Below are 15,026 nucleotides of genomic sequence, written 5' to 3'. Positions count from 1 at the left end.
AAGCTAAAACAATTAGACTTGCAATGATCAAGGTTTTGGAGAAAAGGTGAACAAGGGTAAAGATTGTAGTTAGAGGAAAATAGCTGCCATAGACATAAACCTATCAAAACTCATGGAAGATATAAAAACTCTTGCTAAGTTGTTTCAAATATGTTCTTATTGTATATATAATACTAGAAATATGGATGTATGTGCGAATCTTAGTCATTATGCTTTAAACATATTTGTGATGAGGAAATGATGATTCCTACCTCCTAGTGCAAAGAAGCATTTGGTGTAAAAAGACGGGCTTTCGTCCACACACTGTAAAGTTACAGTTTGATAAATAAAAACTACACATGTCATATATATATACATACATATATTATATTCTGCTCATTAGCTTCCGTTTTAACAATTGTAGTTCACTTAGTTTACTTAGCTCAAGTTTTATCTAAGTGTTGAATAATTTCTTATTTATTGGACTCTATCATATCAATTCAATTCACTTGGTTAATTCATTTTAAAACATTTCTAGAGTGGGTGTTACACAAAATAATTAATTAATTGATAAATTTATTAAAAAGATCTCTCTTACCTATTAATTAATTGACTGATAAAGATCATTAACCTCTTCATTTAATGCTAATAAAATTTGGAGATAAAAGCCTAGATGCATTAGCATATTTAGTGTCATATTTGATTTATCCAACACTCATACACACTTAAGAGAATGAATGCAACACTACTTAATACAAAGATTTCAACATTAATTTATTGACCTCCTAATGAAGATGGTCTTTGCTTTACTTTTCTTCACCACCAATTCCTCAATTTACCTAAACATCTTGAATCCCCTTTTCTCAAACTTTTATTAAGTTGATGTTTCTATCTCTTGTCAACGCAGCAAAATAGATAAATAGTCGGTAATTAGTTTTGGTTCAATGAAGAGTGGATGGAATTCATCCAATCTATTTAGAACTATTCAATAAATGGATGCATTTAAATGGACAATAACCAAAACAATTATCCAGATATAAACACACAAATGTAACCATACATTCACTCACACTTTAATAGAGTGATTCTATGAAATTTGTTGCTTATTACTTGCTTCAATTGATAGCTTTCCTTGCTTTTAATGTGTAGATTATTATACACTCAACTTCAAAATTTGTTGCTGTTATGAGAACCCAACAAAATTAATTCAAGGAATCAGCAGTGTGCTTGTCAAATTGATTTAATCATAAGTTTACATATTACATATTATGAGTAGTATCCACAATAGACAAAATACATAAATAGTACCTTATTTATTAGGATTAATCTTATATATACTAGCAGCATATACATTATCATCACTAGATGCATGACAACTAATCAAATTTGAATTTGAAATTTAAATTTGCATCTATGTCATGTGTCCAATTATGATAATGTATACGTTATCAGTATATATAAGATTAATTATAATCATTAGTAGGAAAAAATAAGGAGAAAAAAAGTATGAAGAATGATGAGTCCAATTTGGCAAGGAATTCCTTGAATAACAACATTTTGGAGAACCTCATAGTCCTACACACATACTTCAGACTTTCCTTCTTCGCTTTAGTCTTGATCATACTTCATAACTCATCCACCACATTTAGGCACTGTTTATTTTGAGAGAAAGAAAGCGAAAGAAAAGGATACCAATGGAAAAGAAAGAGAAAGAGAGTAGAGAAGAGTGATTTCCATCTATCTTGTTTGGATTAAGTATGAAAATAAAAGAAAGTAAATATTGAATTTTTGTTTGGATTGAAGAAGGAAAAGGAAAAGAAAAGAAAAGATTAAGTGTTAATTTTACCAGAAAAAATATGCAAAAATGATCTTTTAAAAAATTATAAATTTCTTCAATTAATTTAGTTTCATTTCCCTCCGTTTCCGCCCACTTTTGGGCGAAAATTAAAAACTCAATAAAATAATTGGACTCTTTCATTCCGATTCCCTCCTTTTTTTTCAATAAACAATTTTATTGATTAGAAAGCTTAGGAGTACATAGCAATTAATCTCTTATGTAGGGGAAATTCAACCTATCCAGGCTAACAAAGCCCCTAACTCGGCCCGGCAAAGTCTGAGGGTAGTAAGTGGCTGATGAGCAGGTTGTGCTTGCTTGTCGAGCTAGAGCATCGGCTGCAGAATTAACCTCCCTGTAGTTTTGCTAAAGATGAAAGTTCCCAGTCCGAATTATACTCCAGATCTGCCAAACAACAGCAGCGATGCACCATGGCCAGTGAGTTTGGCGACGAACCACTTCTAGGAGGAGGTTAGAGTCCATTTCAACCGTCACCCTGGTGTGGCCAAGAGTGATGCAAGTCTTGAGACCCTCCAAAAGAGCCTGTGCCTCAGCCTGCAAACTAGTGCTATGGCCATAATACATGGAAAAAGCAGTGAGCACTTGCCCCAAGTAGTCTCTAAGGAATCCTCCTCTACCTGAGTGCCCCGGGTTTCCCAACGAAGAACCATCCATATTTAACTTGAGGAATGGAAACGCTGGTGCCTGCCAAGTTAGGGTAGTAATTCTGTAGGGGGTCCTCGGTTTGAGAAATGGAACCATCCCCATTTCAAGGAGCCTCTTGTCAGCTGCCACCGTATGTGCCAAAGGGCTAGCAATGGTAATGGCATGAAGTTCAGCTAGAATCCGCTGGCAAACCTGGAAAGCAGATAGCACAGTACCTTTAAAGAAATGGAGGTTCCGTGCTTTCCAAATCTCCCAACATACTATGGACGGCAAGACGCCTAGTAGACAACCAGTTGCTGAAGAGGCAGTAGCACACACCCAAAAACCTTGACAACAGGTAAGACCATCCGAGTGGCGCACGCTCGGAATATCCATCAAGCCCTCGAAGAAATTCCAAACATCTTTGGCCAGTGGGCATTGGGAGAACAGATGATCTACTGTTTCGCAGCTACTGCAGAAGGGACATTTGGAGGGCATATTGAACCCTAACCCCTTCAGGACATCCGCCAAGGGGATAGCTTGATTCAGAAGTCGCCACACAAAGATTGATATTCGCAACGGGATGCGGGAGCTCCAAATGTATCTCCTAGAGACCATAGGTGGCCGCCGCTGGCGAATGATGCTAAAGACAAATGAAACAGAGAAGCGACCTGAGGGGGTGGGGCATCACACTAGCTTATCCCGAAACTCAGAAATCAAAGACAACTGTTGTATATGGTCCCGCTGTCCACTAGAAATGAAGGACGACAGCACCTCCAAATTCCAAGTACCCTCGCTATAGAAGTCTGAGATGCGTGCCTCTGGAGTTGGGACTGAGGCTTGATCCTTTGCAAGCGGCCTCTTACCTAGCCAATTCTCAAACCAAAAAGAAGAGGATCCATCGTAGACTAATAAACGAGTGTGTTCAACCACGACATCTTTTGATCGTAACATTCTTCTCCAAACTAGTGAATCAAAGTGTCGATGGGGGCTCAGAGAGGCATGAGCAATGTCCCTCGTGTATTTTGCCGTCATGAAGTCCGCCCAGAGGGAAGAGCTCTTCTGAAATTTCCACCAAAGCTTGCATCCAAATGCCCTTTGGACCTCCCCTAGCTTTCGGAAACCTAGGCCATTCTCTTCCTTGGAATAGCAACTTATCCCAAGAGAGCCAATGTCTTTTGGCTTTCCCTTCTGCAGCCCCCCAAAATAAGGCAGACATCAACTGTTCCAATCACTTTAGAACTTGTTGCGGAGGGTCGAGCACGGACAATGTGTATAGTGGGATAGCGGCCAGCACATGCCTGATAAGTATCATCCTGCCTCCAGCATTCAGAAGTTTGCCTTTCCAACCCGCAAGACGCCTTTGAAGCTTATCAACTAGAGGCTGGAAATAGGATGACTTTGTCTTCCCCTTGAATAGCCTGCAGCCTAAGTAATCTATTGGGAGCTGTTTACACTGCATTCCCGTGATAGTGGATACCAGGCGGGAATGAGCTGTAGAGCTCCTGTGAGGCAGAACAAAGAAACTCTTTCTCGTGTTCACCTTTTGGCCTGACCCATATTCATACAGCGCTAGAAAATCCATCAAACCCCTAAGAGATTTCCCATCTGCCCTCCCAAAAACCATAGTCATCAGCAAAGCTCAAGTGGGAGATTGACGGACATCCATGCAACAGGGCATAACTAGCGATTGCCCCTGTCTCAAAAAGCTTATTGAGGCCTCTACTTAGTGCCTCTGCCCCTAGGATAAAGAGATATGGTGATAACGGATCCCTCTGTTTAAGCTCCCGTGAGGCGTTGAAAAATCCACAGGGTTTCCCATTGATGAGTAATGAAAACCGGCTCGCATTCAAGTTACTCAAGATCAACGCCACAAAGTGAGAGTGAAAACCAAATGCTTGCAGCACGTTAGATAGAAATGACCAAGAGACCCTATCAAAAGCCTTCATCATATCTAACTTAAAGATAATGTTTTTGCCACGTACCTTCTTATCCAAGGAGCCCACCAACTCCCTCGCTAGTAGAAGGTTATCTGTAATATCTCGGCCTTGGACAATGCCTGATTGCTCCTTTGAGATTAGCGCCGACAGTAAGGGCTTCAAGCGATTACAAAGCACTTTGCTAAAATTTTTGTTAATGAAGTTACTGAAGCTTATTGGCCTATAATCTTCAAACGAGCTACATGCATCCTTCTTCGGGACAAGAACAATGAGCGTGCTTGAAATAGACTTGGGAATGGGAACCCCAATAAAGAACTCCTGGACTGCCTTGAAGATGTTTGTCGCCACAATATCCCAACAGTATCTGAAAAACAACCCCGAGAAACCATCCTAACCCGCTGCACTATCGCTATCCAGACCGAACACCGCGTCCTTGACTTCCTCGGGAGTCACCATTTGTATGAGACTTGCATTTTGCTGTGGAGAAACCAACGAAGGAATACTTTGCAATAGGCGTTGTGCCGCTTGCTCCTTCGCTGGGCCTTCCATGGGATCAGCGTGCTCCTGGGACAGCAGCGCTTGAAAGAATGCGACCCCTTCGACTGCTATGGCTTCCAAATCTTCAATCCACTTGTCGCTTGAGGTCTTGATGCGACTGATGTGCAGCCTCTCCCTCTTATCCCGCACATACGCATGAAAAAAAATTGTGTTGAAGTCCCCATCTTTAAGCCACTTGACCCGAGTCTTTTGCTTCCAAAAAATCTCCTCATTTGCCAATGCTTGGAGAAGGGTCGCTTGGGCTTGGCTCCATGCCAGACGAGCCATCGCCGTGTTCTCCTGCTCCAAGCAAATCTCTTTCTGACGAACTAGTTCCTCTGCTTGTGCCATGTTGTCAAATACATTCCCAAAGGCAGTTCTATTCCAAACCTGCAGGCACCTCTTCAGACACTTTAACTTGCCAGCCAGGCCATACATCCCATATCCCTCAAATGGCATGTTCTGATTCCCTCCTTATCTTTTCTTTTCTCTCCTAAAAAATCACTCTAACTAATAAAATTCAAATTCCTCAAATTCCTCTTCTTTCTTTTTCCTTCCATTCCCTCAATGCAAACGGTGCCTTAAAATTTTTTTTAATCAAATTCCAATTTTTATTCATAAAAATAACCGAATACAAGACATAGGAACACAAAGTTCGAAGCACAAGGAAAATTTCCTCCTGTCACAGCTAAATGTCTCCTCTCACGACCCTCCTCCCTCTCCTAATAGCTGGTACTCCCAATTGATCAAGTCGAATTGCCCCCCTAGCCAACCCCGGAGCCACCTGTAGGTTGGCATAAATTCTAAGCAGATCCTGGACATACCTGACCCACATTAACCAATACGTCCGCTACTTTGTTCGTCTCTCGTACACAGTGCGAAAACCTGCCCACCTCCGTAACCATTTGCCATATCTGTTCTACCTCTGCCTGGACATGCCACGGGCAATGGAATCATCGTTGTAGAACTCCCACTACGATTGCAGAGTCCGATTGAACAAAAGGTATGGTCACTCCCCGTCCTACACACAACCGGAGCCCTATTAATAGCGCTAGAATCTCTGCCCGTAAGCTAGTTTCCTCGCCAAGGAAAGCTGAGAATGCAAACACTAGGCGACCATCGGAATCCCTAATTACTCCAGCTCTACCACTTATGCCCGGATTCCCCTTAGAACACCCATCAGTGTTGAGTGTCAGCCGCCCAGTTGCACTTGGCTTCCATCCCACAATGGTGAACCCATACCTGGGGGAAGGGAGCTTTGCAATCGCATCACACATCTCCGAAAAAACACGTGCATCTATCACCCGTGAAAATTGAACCTCAAACATTGCTTTTATATCCCTGAAAATTGCCTTGCAGAGCTCTTGACTTTGAGGCACAACTCCTCAAAAACTGTTTTATTCCTCGCCTTTCAAATATTCCAGCATATCCAACTGGGCAATCTGGCAAACACGAACCGCCATTTTTCCGACGTAGTCACTAGCAACCACCAACCCAGGAGGCATGCTCATAAATTTTGAGATTGAGGAGTGACACCACAAGTCGCATTGAAGAAACCCCAAACCTCCAGCGCTAGTCGTCCAGTGAAAAAGACGTGTTCAATCTTCTCCGCCTCGACTGTAGCACAACAGAAGCACTTGGACGGCAAGTGGAACCCCATCGTGCATAACATCTCATCCAATGGCAACCGTCCTCTCAATAGCCGCAGTATGAAAAAAGAGACCTTTAACAAGAGGTTGGAGCCCCATATCTGAGAGAAGTCGATGGACTTATTTTTAACCTGGCTGACCTCCTGATAAGATGAGGACAGGGTGAACCGCCCAAATGTTGTTGGCGTCCAGATTGGCTCCGCTTCCTGCTCCCCTCTCGGGGTCGGCTTACTCATGATGGCAGATACGATGTCTGAGGGCAACACCTATCCCAACTGCTGGATATCCCACTTCCCCTACTCTATGAAGTCCCCAAATGTCCAGGTTGGCAGTACTGGAGCCCTCAAATACAACGTCCCATTACCCAATCAGTTATCATACCAGAAGTGGCACGGCCCTTTGTGAATCAGCCATAGCATAGATAACTCTGCTTGCCTACTGATGTTGACCATCTGCCTCCAGGTCGCTGAAGCAGATACCCTAATTTCCACCTGACACGGATAAAGGCCATTGCAATATTTCACATGCATAAACCTAGCCCACAGGGACGATCCCGTGCGAAACTGTGAGGACTCAAAAATTTTTCTTATTTTCTAGTCGTTATTTTATTTCCTTACATACATTTTCTATATTTTCTTTTATTAGACTAATTTCCTAGATATTTTATAAGTGAGTATAAATTTTAAATCATTTTCCTAGTATAAGTTAGTTTATGTGACGTTAGTAGTGTATATTGGACGTGGGACCCCCTAGTGCGATAAAATTTTTATGACTAGGTGATGTTGTATGAGGGATGATAAGGCAACCCTAGGGGAAGACCCTCCTAGACCCTCCCAACCTTGTAATTATCAGAGTTGGATCTTTTCTCCCAATGGAAATTGAACTCGATTGTTCTCATGAACTCAAGACCTCTGACACACAAAGGTAATCAGCAACTTTAAGCAAATAAAGATGGATGAAGAGACACCACGATTAGGGAACAAACTAAGCGATAAAGTCTGATTTGAATCCTAAACTATGAACTCAAGAATTCAAGAGTAAGTTCGATTAAGAACTTTGAAGGAAAATTCCTCACGATTTCTGGTTGTAATAATCTGTCCTTCACTCATACAATAGGTGCCTTTTATAGGTTAAAACTAGGGCAAATCAGGCCCAAATAAACCTGGAATAGGAATTCGGTTCGCATAAAGAGTCAGCTCTTTAAGGCTTCCCGATAAGGCCAATAAGTAATAAAATATTCAACGACTAACAACTACTAAACTAGGCAGTTTTAAAACAACTACCAACTAAGTTAACAAGTATGAGATCATTCTTTCACTTCAAACATACAAGTGAACAAGGTAACTTCATGGTCCATCAAATTTTCAAACCTAGCTTGCTCCTTGCTTGTATGGTGAATGATCAAGGCTCGTAAAACTTCCTTCACCTTCTTGGTTCTTGATCTTGTCATCGGACCACCAATGTTGACCAAAGGGTCCTTGACCCAAGGTTGAAGTTGTTGCGCACCCGTATCCGCATCATTCCCTCCCTCCTCGAAAGGATTCGTTCTCGAATCTTCAAAGTCTATATCAAAGTCAAAAGGAGATAGGTCAGATACATTAAAAGATGCGCTTATGCCATACTCATTTGGAAGTTTCAATTTGTAAGCATTGTCGTTTATCCTCTCTAGTACACGAAAAGGTCCTTCTCCTCTTGGATGTAACTTGGTCCGTCGAGATGCTGGAAACCTTTCCTTCCTCATGTGCATCCAAACCCAATCACCAAGTTCGAATACAACATGCTTTCTTCCCTTATTCGCATGTTGTGCATATTGCGCATTTTTCTTCTCAATTTGAGCTCGAATTCTCTCATGCAAGGTCCGAACAACCTCTGCCTTTTTGACACCATCTGCGCTTAAACACTTATCAACAGGAATAGGTGATAAATCTAGAGGAGTTAGCGGCTGAAACCCATAAACAATTTCAAAAGGAGAATGATTAGTAGTAGAATGAGTGGTTCGGTTATATGCAAACTCAGCGATAGGCAAACATTCTTCCCACTTTTTCAAGTTCTTTTGAACAATGGCTCGAAGTAAAGCACCAAGGGTTCGATTGGTTACCTCGGTTTGACCATCCGTTTGAGGATGACTAGAAGTAGAAAATAGCAACTTCGTTCCCAACTTTCCCCAAAGTAATTTCCAAAAGTAGCTTAAGAATTTCACATCCCTATCACTTACAATAGTACGCGGTACCCCATGCAATCTAACCACGTCCTTGAAGAATAAATCAGCAACATGGCGCGCATCACTTGTTTTCCTACAAGGGATAAAGTGAGCCATTTTAGAAAATCTATCCACTACAACAAAAATACTATCCATACCTCTAGAAGATCTTGGTAAGCCAAGCACAAAATCCATGGATAAGTCTGTCCAAGGAGCATGAGGTACGGGTAGAGGAGTGTATAATCCATGAGGGTTACTCCTTGACTTGGCCTGCTTACACTTTAAACACTTATCACAAATGTTAGCAACGTCACGCCTCATTTTAGGCCAATAGAAGTGTTCATGCAAGATGTCAAGAGTTTTATCAATGCCGAAATGTCCCATCAATCCTCCACCATGGGCTTCTCTAACAAGTAATTCCCTAAGTGAACAATTGGGAATACACAGGCGATTTTCTTTGAACAAGAAACCTTCATGCCTATAGTACTTTTGAAATGCTCACAAGTTTGAAACACATTAGAAAAATCGCCATCATGTGCATAAATGTTTTTAATGTGCTCAAAATCAAGTAACTTAGTGCTCATGTTAGTGATCAAGGTATACCTCCTAGACAATGCATCCGCAACGACATTATCTTTCCCATTCTTATACTTAATGATGTACGGAAAGGAATCAATAAATGCAATCCACTTCGCATGTCTTTTATGCAACTTTCCCTGACCCTTAAGGAATTTAATTGATTCATGATCAGTATGTATCACAAATTCCTTAGACATAAGATAATGCTGCCACACTTCAAGAGCACGCACAACAGCATACAATTCTTTATCATAAGTAGGGTAATTAAGAGCTCCCCCACTCAACTTTTCACTGAAATATGCCAAGGGTCTATTATTTTGATGTAAGACAGCCCCTATGCCGATCCCACTAGCATCACATTCAACTTCAAACGTCACATCAAAATTAGGCAAAGCAAGAATAGGTGCTGAAGTTAACAAATCCTTAAGCTTATTAAATGACTCTTCTTGCTCTTTTCCCCATTGAAACCCCACATTCTTTTTAATTACCTCATTCAAAGGTGCTGCAATAGTACTAAAGTCTTTAACAAATCTCCTATAGAAACTTGCAAGACCATGAAAAGATCTTACCTGAGACACATTGGTTGGAATCGGCCACTCTAAGATGGCTTTTACCTTGGCGGGATCAACACTTATGCCATTTGCACCAACAATATATCCAAGGAAATTAACTTCAGGAGTGCAAAAGACACATTTTTCCATGTTAGCAAACAACCTATTTTCACGCAAGGCACTTAAAACAAGTCGCAAATGCTCAACATGTTCATCTAAAGACTTGCTAAAGATCAATATATCATCAAAATAAACAACAACAAACTTCCCAAGAAAATGCCTTAAAACATGGTTCATTAATCTCATGAAAGTACTTGGAGCGTTTGTTAAGCCGAAAGGCATCACAAGCCACTCATAAAGACCATACTTTGTTTTGAAAGCAGTTTTCCATTCGTTTCCTTCCTTTATCCTTATTTGATGGTAACCAGATCTTAAGTCAATTTTAGTGAAAATGATTGCCCCATGCAATTCTTCTAACATATCATCTAACCTAGGAATGGGATGACGATACTTAACAGAATTTTATTAATTGCACGACAATCTGTACACATTCTCCAAGTCCCTTCTTTCTTAGGTACTAAAATGACTGGAACCACACAAGGACTAAGAGATTCACGAACCTGGTCCTTTTCAAGGAGGGAATCGACTTGCCTTTGGATTTCCTTTGTTTCCTCCGGATTTGCTCTATAAGCTGGTCGATTTGGTAGAATTGCTCCAGGAACAAAGTCAATTTGATGTTCAATACCTCGAATTGGAGGTAATCCTTTCGGTAGTTCCTCCGGAAACACATCCTTGAATTCCTGCAAAAGAGAGTAGATTGCACTAGGAAGAGAATCGGTTATGCCAAGTGTATAAAAAGAAGAATAATCGGCTTCTCGGTACATAAGTACTATGAGAAGACTTTGTGTATTCAAGACCCTATCTATCTCACGCACACTAGCATAAAAGCTCATTTTCTTCACTTTCAAGCTCTCGGCCTCACTGAGTCTTTTTCCACTTGAATTTTCTCTTTCACTCAACTCGGCCTCTACTTTCTTTTTTTCCTCATCCTCAGGCACATTCGGCTTTTTCTTTGCCCCTCTCAGTTACCTTTTCTCTCACTCTTTTCTTAGGTGCAATTGTTCTTCATACACTTGTGTAGGTGTCAAGGGTGAAAGAGTAATCTTGAGGTTGTCCATAATGAACTTATACTTATTAGTGAGTCCAATATGATCAGCCTACCGATCGTACTCCCAAGGACGCCCTAACAAGACATGACTAGCTTGCATAGGAATTATATCACATAAAACTTGGTCCTTGTATCGACCAATAGAAAAAGCGATTAAAGCTTGTTTGGTCACCTTGACTTCTCCCCATCATTTAACCAAGATAGTCTATAGGGTTTAGGGTGGTAAGTCCATGGAAGGTGTTTTTGCTCAACAAAGTCAGCAGCTACGCAATTAGTACAAGAGCCACTATCAATGATCATGAGACATATCTCATCTCCAATTTTGCATCTTGTATGAAAAATATTGGTCCGTTGGAGATCATCTTCTTGAGGTTGTGCATTTAGCACTCTCATAGTCACCATAGTTCGAGCTACGGGATCCTCTTCTATTTCAACCAGGTCATCATCCTTCCCTTCTTTTTCAAGTGGTGGCATGTCCGCATATTCTCCCTCTCCTTCGCTTTGCCACATTCCCTCTTCATTCATGTACATGATACTTCGGTTAGGGCATTGAGCCATGAGGTGGCCAATTCCCTTGCATTTGAAACATGCCTTTGGCTGATTGGTAGACGTATTTGCTCCTGGAAGAGTCGGCCGCGGGGTTAGTTTAGAAGAAGTTGCACTCGAATGGGACGGTTGTTCCATCCGCTTGTTTTCCCTCTCTCTATTACCTTGCCTTGGCCAAGCACTGGATGTTGGCAATTGATTTCTTTTCCAAGGGGTGGAAGAGGATGTAGTGGTTCGGCCACTAGGTGTCTTTAGAGGTAAGGCTTGATTTTCCACCTTCTCTGCATAAGACACCATTTGTTGAAGTTCAAAGTGGTCTTGAAGTTCAACCTTCTTCCTAATTTCAGGATTTAATCCATTAAGGAACCTCGCCATGGTTGCTTCCGGATCCTCTTGGACATTGGCCCTTGTCATCGCTACCTCCATTTGTTTGTGGTACTCATCAACCGAATTAGAACCTTGAGTGAGTCGTTGGAGCCGATTGTACAAGTCCGTGGTATAATGAAAGGGTACAAATCGTTTCCTCATCACTTGCTTCATTTCAGCCCAAGTGTCAATTGGTGGTTTCCTATTTCTCCTCCTTATGGCACATACTTGCTCCCACCAAATGGATGCATAATCTTCAAATTCAATAGCCGCAAGTTTCACCTTTTTCTCTTCAGAGTAGTTGTGGACTTCAAACACTTGCTCAACTCGCCTAACTCAATCCAAGTAAGCTTCAGGATCATTTTTCCAATAAAAGGTAGGCATCTTGGTCTTGATGGAACCAAGATTGTCATCGGTTCTCCTAGGTCGGTCTCGACCTTCCCTCGCTCCTCTTTGGCTTTTCCTTGATCGAATCGAGGTGTTAGAATGATATCCCTCATCATCCGCATCATGATCAGCACTCTGAACACTCGAAGCCCTATTGTATGTATCTCCAGTACCTCGCATCTCAATGGCAGCCAGCCTGTCGGATATTTGTGTCATCACAACTTCATGTCTCTCCGCTTGTTTTTGAAGAGCTTGGAGCACCAGTTTGAGTGACATGTCAGTCTCAGACGGCTCAGGCATGTTCCCCTCTTGAAACATATTGTCCAACCTGCAAAACAAGTGTATCCTAGTCTACCTTGCAAGCACTCGTGTATCACTCAAGGAAACACACTCACTCTCAATTTTCCTTCATGAAGTTCTTAAAACAACTCAAACTCTCAAAATTTCAGAATTAATTACCCTATAAGCAAGTAACAAGACACAAAGTAGAAATTTACAAATCTTAGAAAAACTCTACCCGAAGCTAGAACCTCTTTTTTTTTGAGCGGCCGTTTTTGCTGAGTTTCTGGCCAGTATTTGGATGGTAAATGGTGTTTGTGGCGGTTTAGGTTTGGTTTTGGAAACTGATTTGGGGGTGTTTGGGGCTGGTTAGGTCGTTTGGGGTTGTTGGAATTCAATTAAGGTTGGAGACTCAAGAATTGGAAACCAATCAAGATTTGGAGACTCAAGTTTTGGGAAACCAATCAAGATTTGGAGACTATTCAAGAATTGGAAACCAATCAAGAATTGGAAACTCAAGATTTGAGATACTTGATTTCCTTTGTGTGAGAGCCGATTCCTTCTCTTCTTTGTTTTTTTTTTTTGTTCTCTCTCTCTTTTTTTGCTTCGGCTCTTCAAGGAACACAAATTCAGGTCACACCAACAAGTTCAAGAAAAACGGATGAAAGGTTATGCAAATTTCAAGAAGGCCCTGGTTCTTGATTTATTGTTCAAGAATTTTCAAAACAAGACTTGATGGTCCAAGAACTTCAAGAATTTGTTCAAAAAGCTCAAGAACTTCCCCAAATTGAGTTGTGGTGTTTAGGGTTTGCAAGAACAACCAATACTCAAGAAATAGGCACAATAAAATTTCAGCAATTCTCAAAAGAAAATTCCAACAATACTCTAGCAACTTGGACACTAAAACAATATAAGGTACGTGACTCTTTTTTTTTTTTTGTCTTTAAACCCTAACAACCCAAACCCAAACAAAAGTATAACAGACTCAAGAACAAAAGTTGGACAGAAAACACAAAAAAACAACACACAAACAGAATTTTTTTTAATTCGGATGAACAGTAACGTGAACAGTATGCTACAGTACGATGAACAGTAATTCGGAACAGTAACGATGAACAGTAATCGCTACCGTTTTTTTTTTGACACAAGACACAAACTAACAAGATATGAACAACTTCAATTGAAAGAGAATTAACCTGATGCTCTGATTACCAACTGATAAGGTAACCCTATGGGAAGACCCTCCTAGACCCTCCCAACCTTGTAATTATCAGAGTTGGATCATTTCTCCCAATGGAAATTGAACTCGATTGTTCTCATGAACTCAAAACCTCTGACACACAAAGGTAATCAGCAACCTTAAGCAAATAAAGATGGATGAAGAGACACCACGATTAGGGAACAAACTAATCGATAAAGTTTGATTTGAATCCTAAGCTATGAACTCAAGAATTCAAGAGTAAGTTCGATTAAGAACTTTGAAGGAAAATTTCTCACGATTTCTAGTTGTAACAATCTGTCCTTCACTCATACAATAGGTGCCTTTTATAGGCTAAAACTAGGGCAAATCAGGCCCAAATAAACCTGGAATAGGAATTCGGTTCGCATAAAGAGTCAGCTCTTTAAGGCTTCCGATAAGGTCCAATAAGTAATAAAATATTCAACGACTAACAACTACTAAACTAGGCAGTTTTAAAACAACTACCAACTAAGCTAACAAGTATGAGATCATTCTTTCACTTCAAACGTACAAGTGAACAAGGTAACTTCATGGTCCATCAAATCTTCAAACCTAGTTTGCTCCTTGCTTGTATGGTGACTGATCAAGGCTCGTAAAACTTCCTTCACCTTCTTGGTTCTTGATCTTGTAATCGGACCACCAATGTTGACCAAAGGGTCCTTGACCCAAGGTTGAAGTTGTTGCGCACCCGTATCCGCATCAAGGGAATATTATTTTACAAGGTACTAAGAGATAATTAGAGGTTAGCTATATAGGTTAATCTTGGAAGACAAAGGGATGAGAATAAACATAGGAAAAGCCAAGTGTCATGAAATCAATGGATGTGGACTTTGACCAACCTTTCTTTACCTTTACCAAAAATCAAATTTTGACCAAAAATCATCTTCACTTTCTTACATCTTGGCTGGCCCTCTTGAGAGAAAAACCAAGAGAGAAAACTTTATTTGCCAACTTCAAACTTGCCTCAATCTTGAGTTCTAACCAAGTAAGTTGCAAAATACTCTATAAAAGTTGTTTACTAAGAAGGTTTAGAGGTTTTCGTGGAGTGATTTTGGAAGAAGAAACCCTAAGCTGCTATCTTTCCTAAGGTTCCAAGGTAACTTACCTATAAATTCCTTTTTACTCT

The 15,026-nt window shown here is 40.7% G+C and overlaps 1 protein-coding gene across 1 annotated transcript; it reads right to left on the bottom strand.

The window, feature by feature from the left end:
* Nucleotides 1-6,952: 6,952 nt before the first annotated feature.
* LOC140037929 (uncharacterized) lies at nt 6,953-12,042 on the bottom strand. The gene is made up of 3 exons (XM_072083106.1): nt 11,255-12,042; nt 9,546-10,140; nt 6,953-7,075 (listed from the first exon to the last, which is right to left on the bottom strand). The coding sequence occupies exons 1-3, from the start codon at nt 12,040-12,042 to the stop codon at nt 6,953-6,955; spliced, it is 1,506 nt and encodes a 501-aa protein (XP_071939207.1).
* Nucleotides 12,043-15,026: the final 2,984 nt, after the last annotated feature.

The sequence above is a fragment of the Coffea arabica genome, chromosome 3c (assembly GCF_036785885.1).
Source record: "Coffea arabica cultivar ET-39 chromosome 3c, Coffea Arabica ET-39 HiFi, whole genome shotgun sequence".
Lineage (NCBI taxonomy): Eukaryota > Viridiplantae > Streptophyta > Magnoliopsida > Gentianales > Rubiaceae > Coffea > Coffea arabica.
Note: the sequence above shows the minus strand (reverse complement) of the source record. Positions and strands in the feature narration are given on the sequence as shown.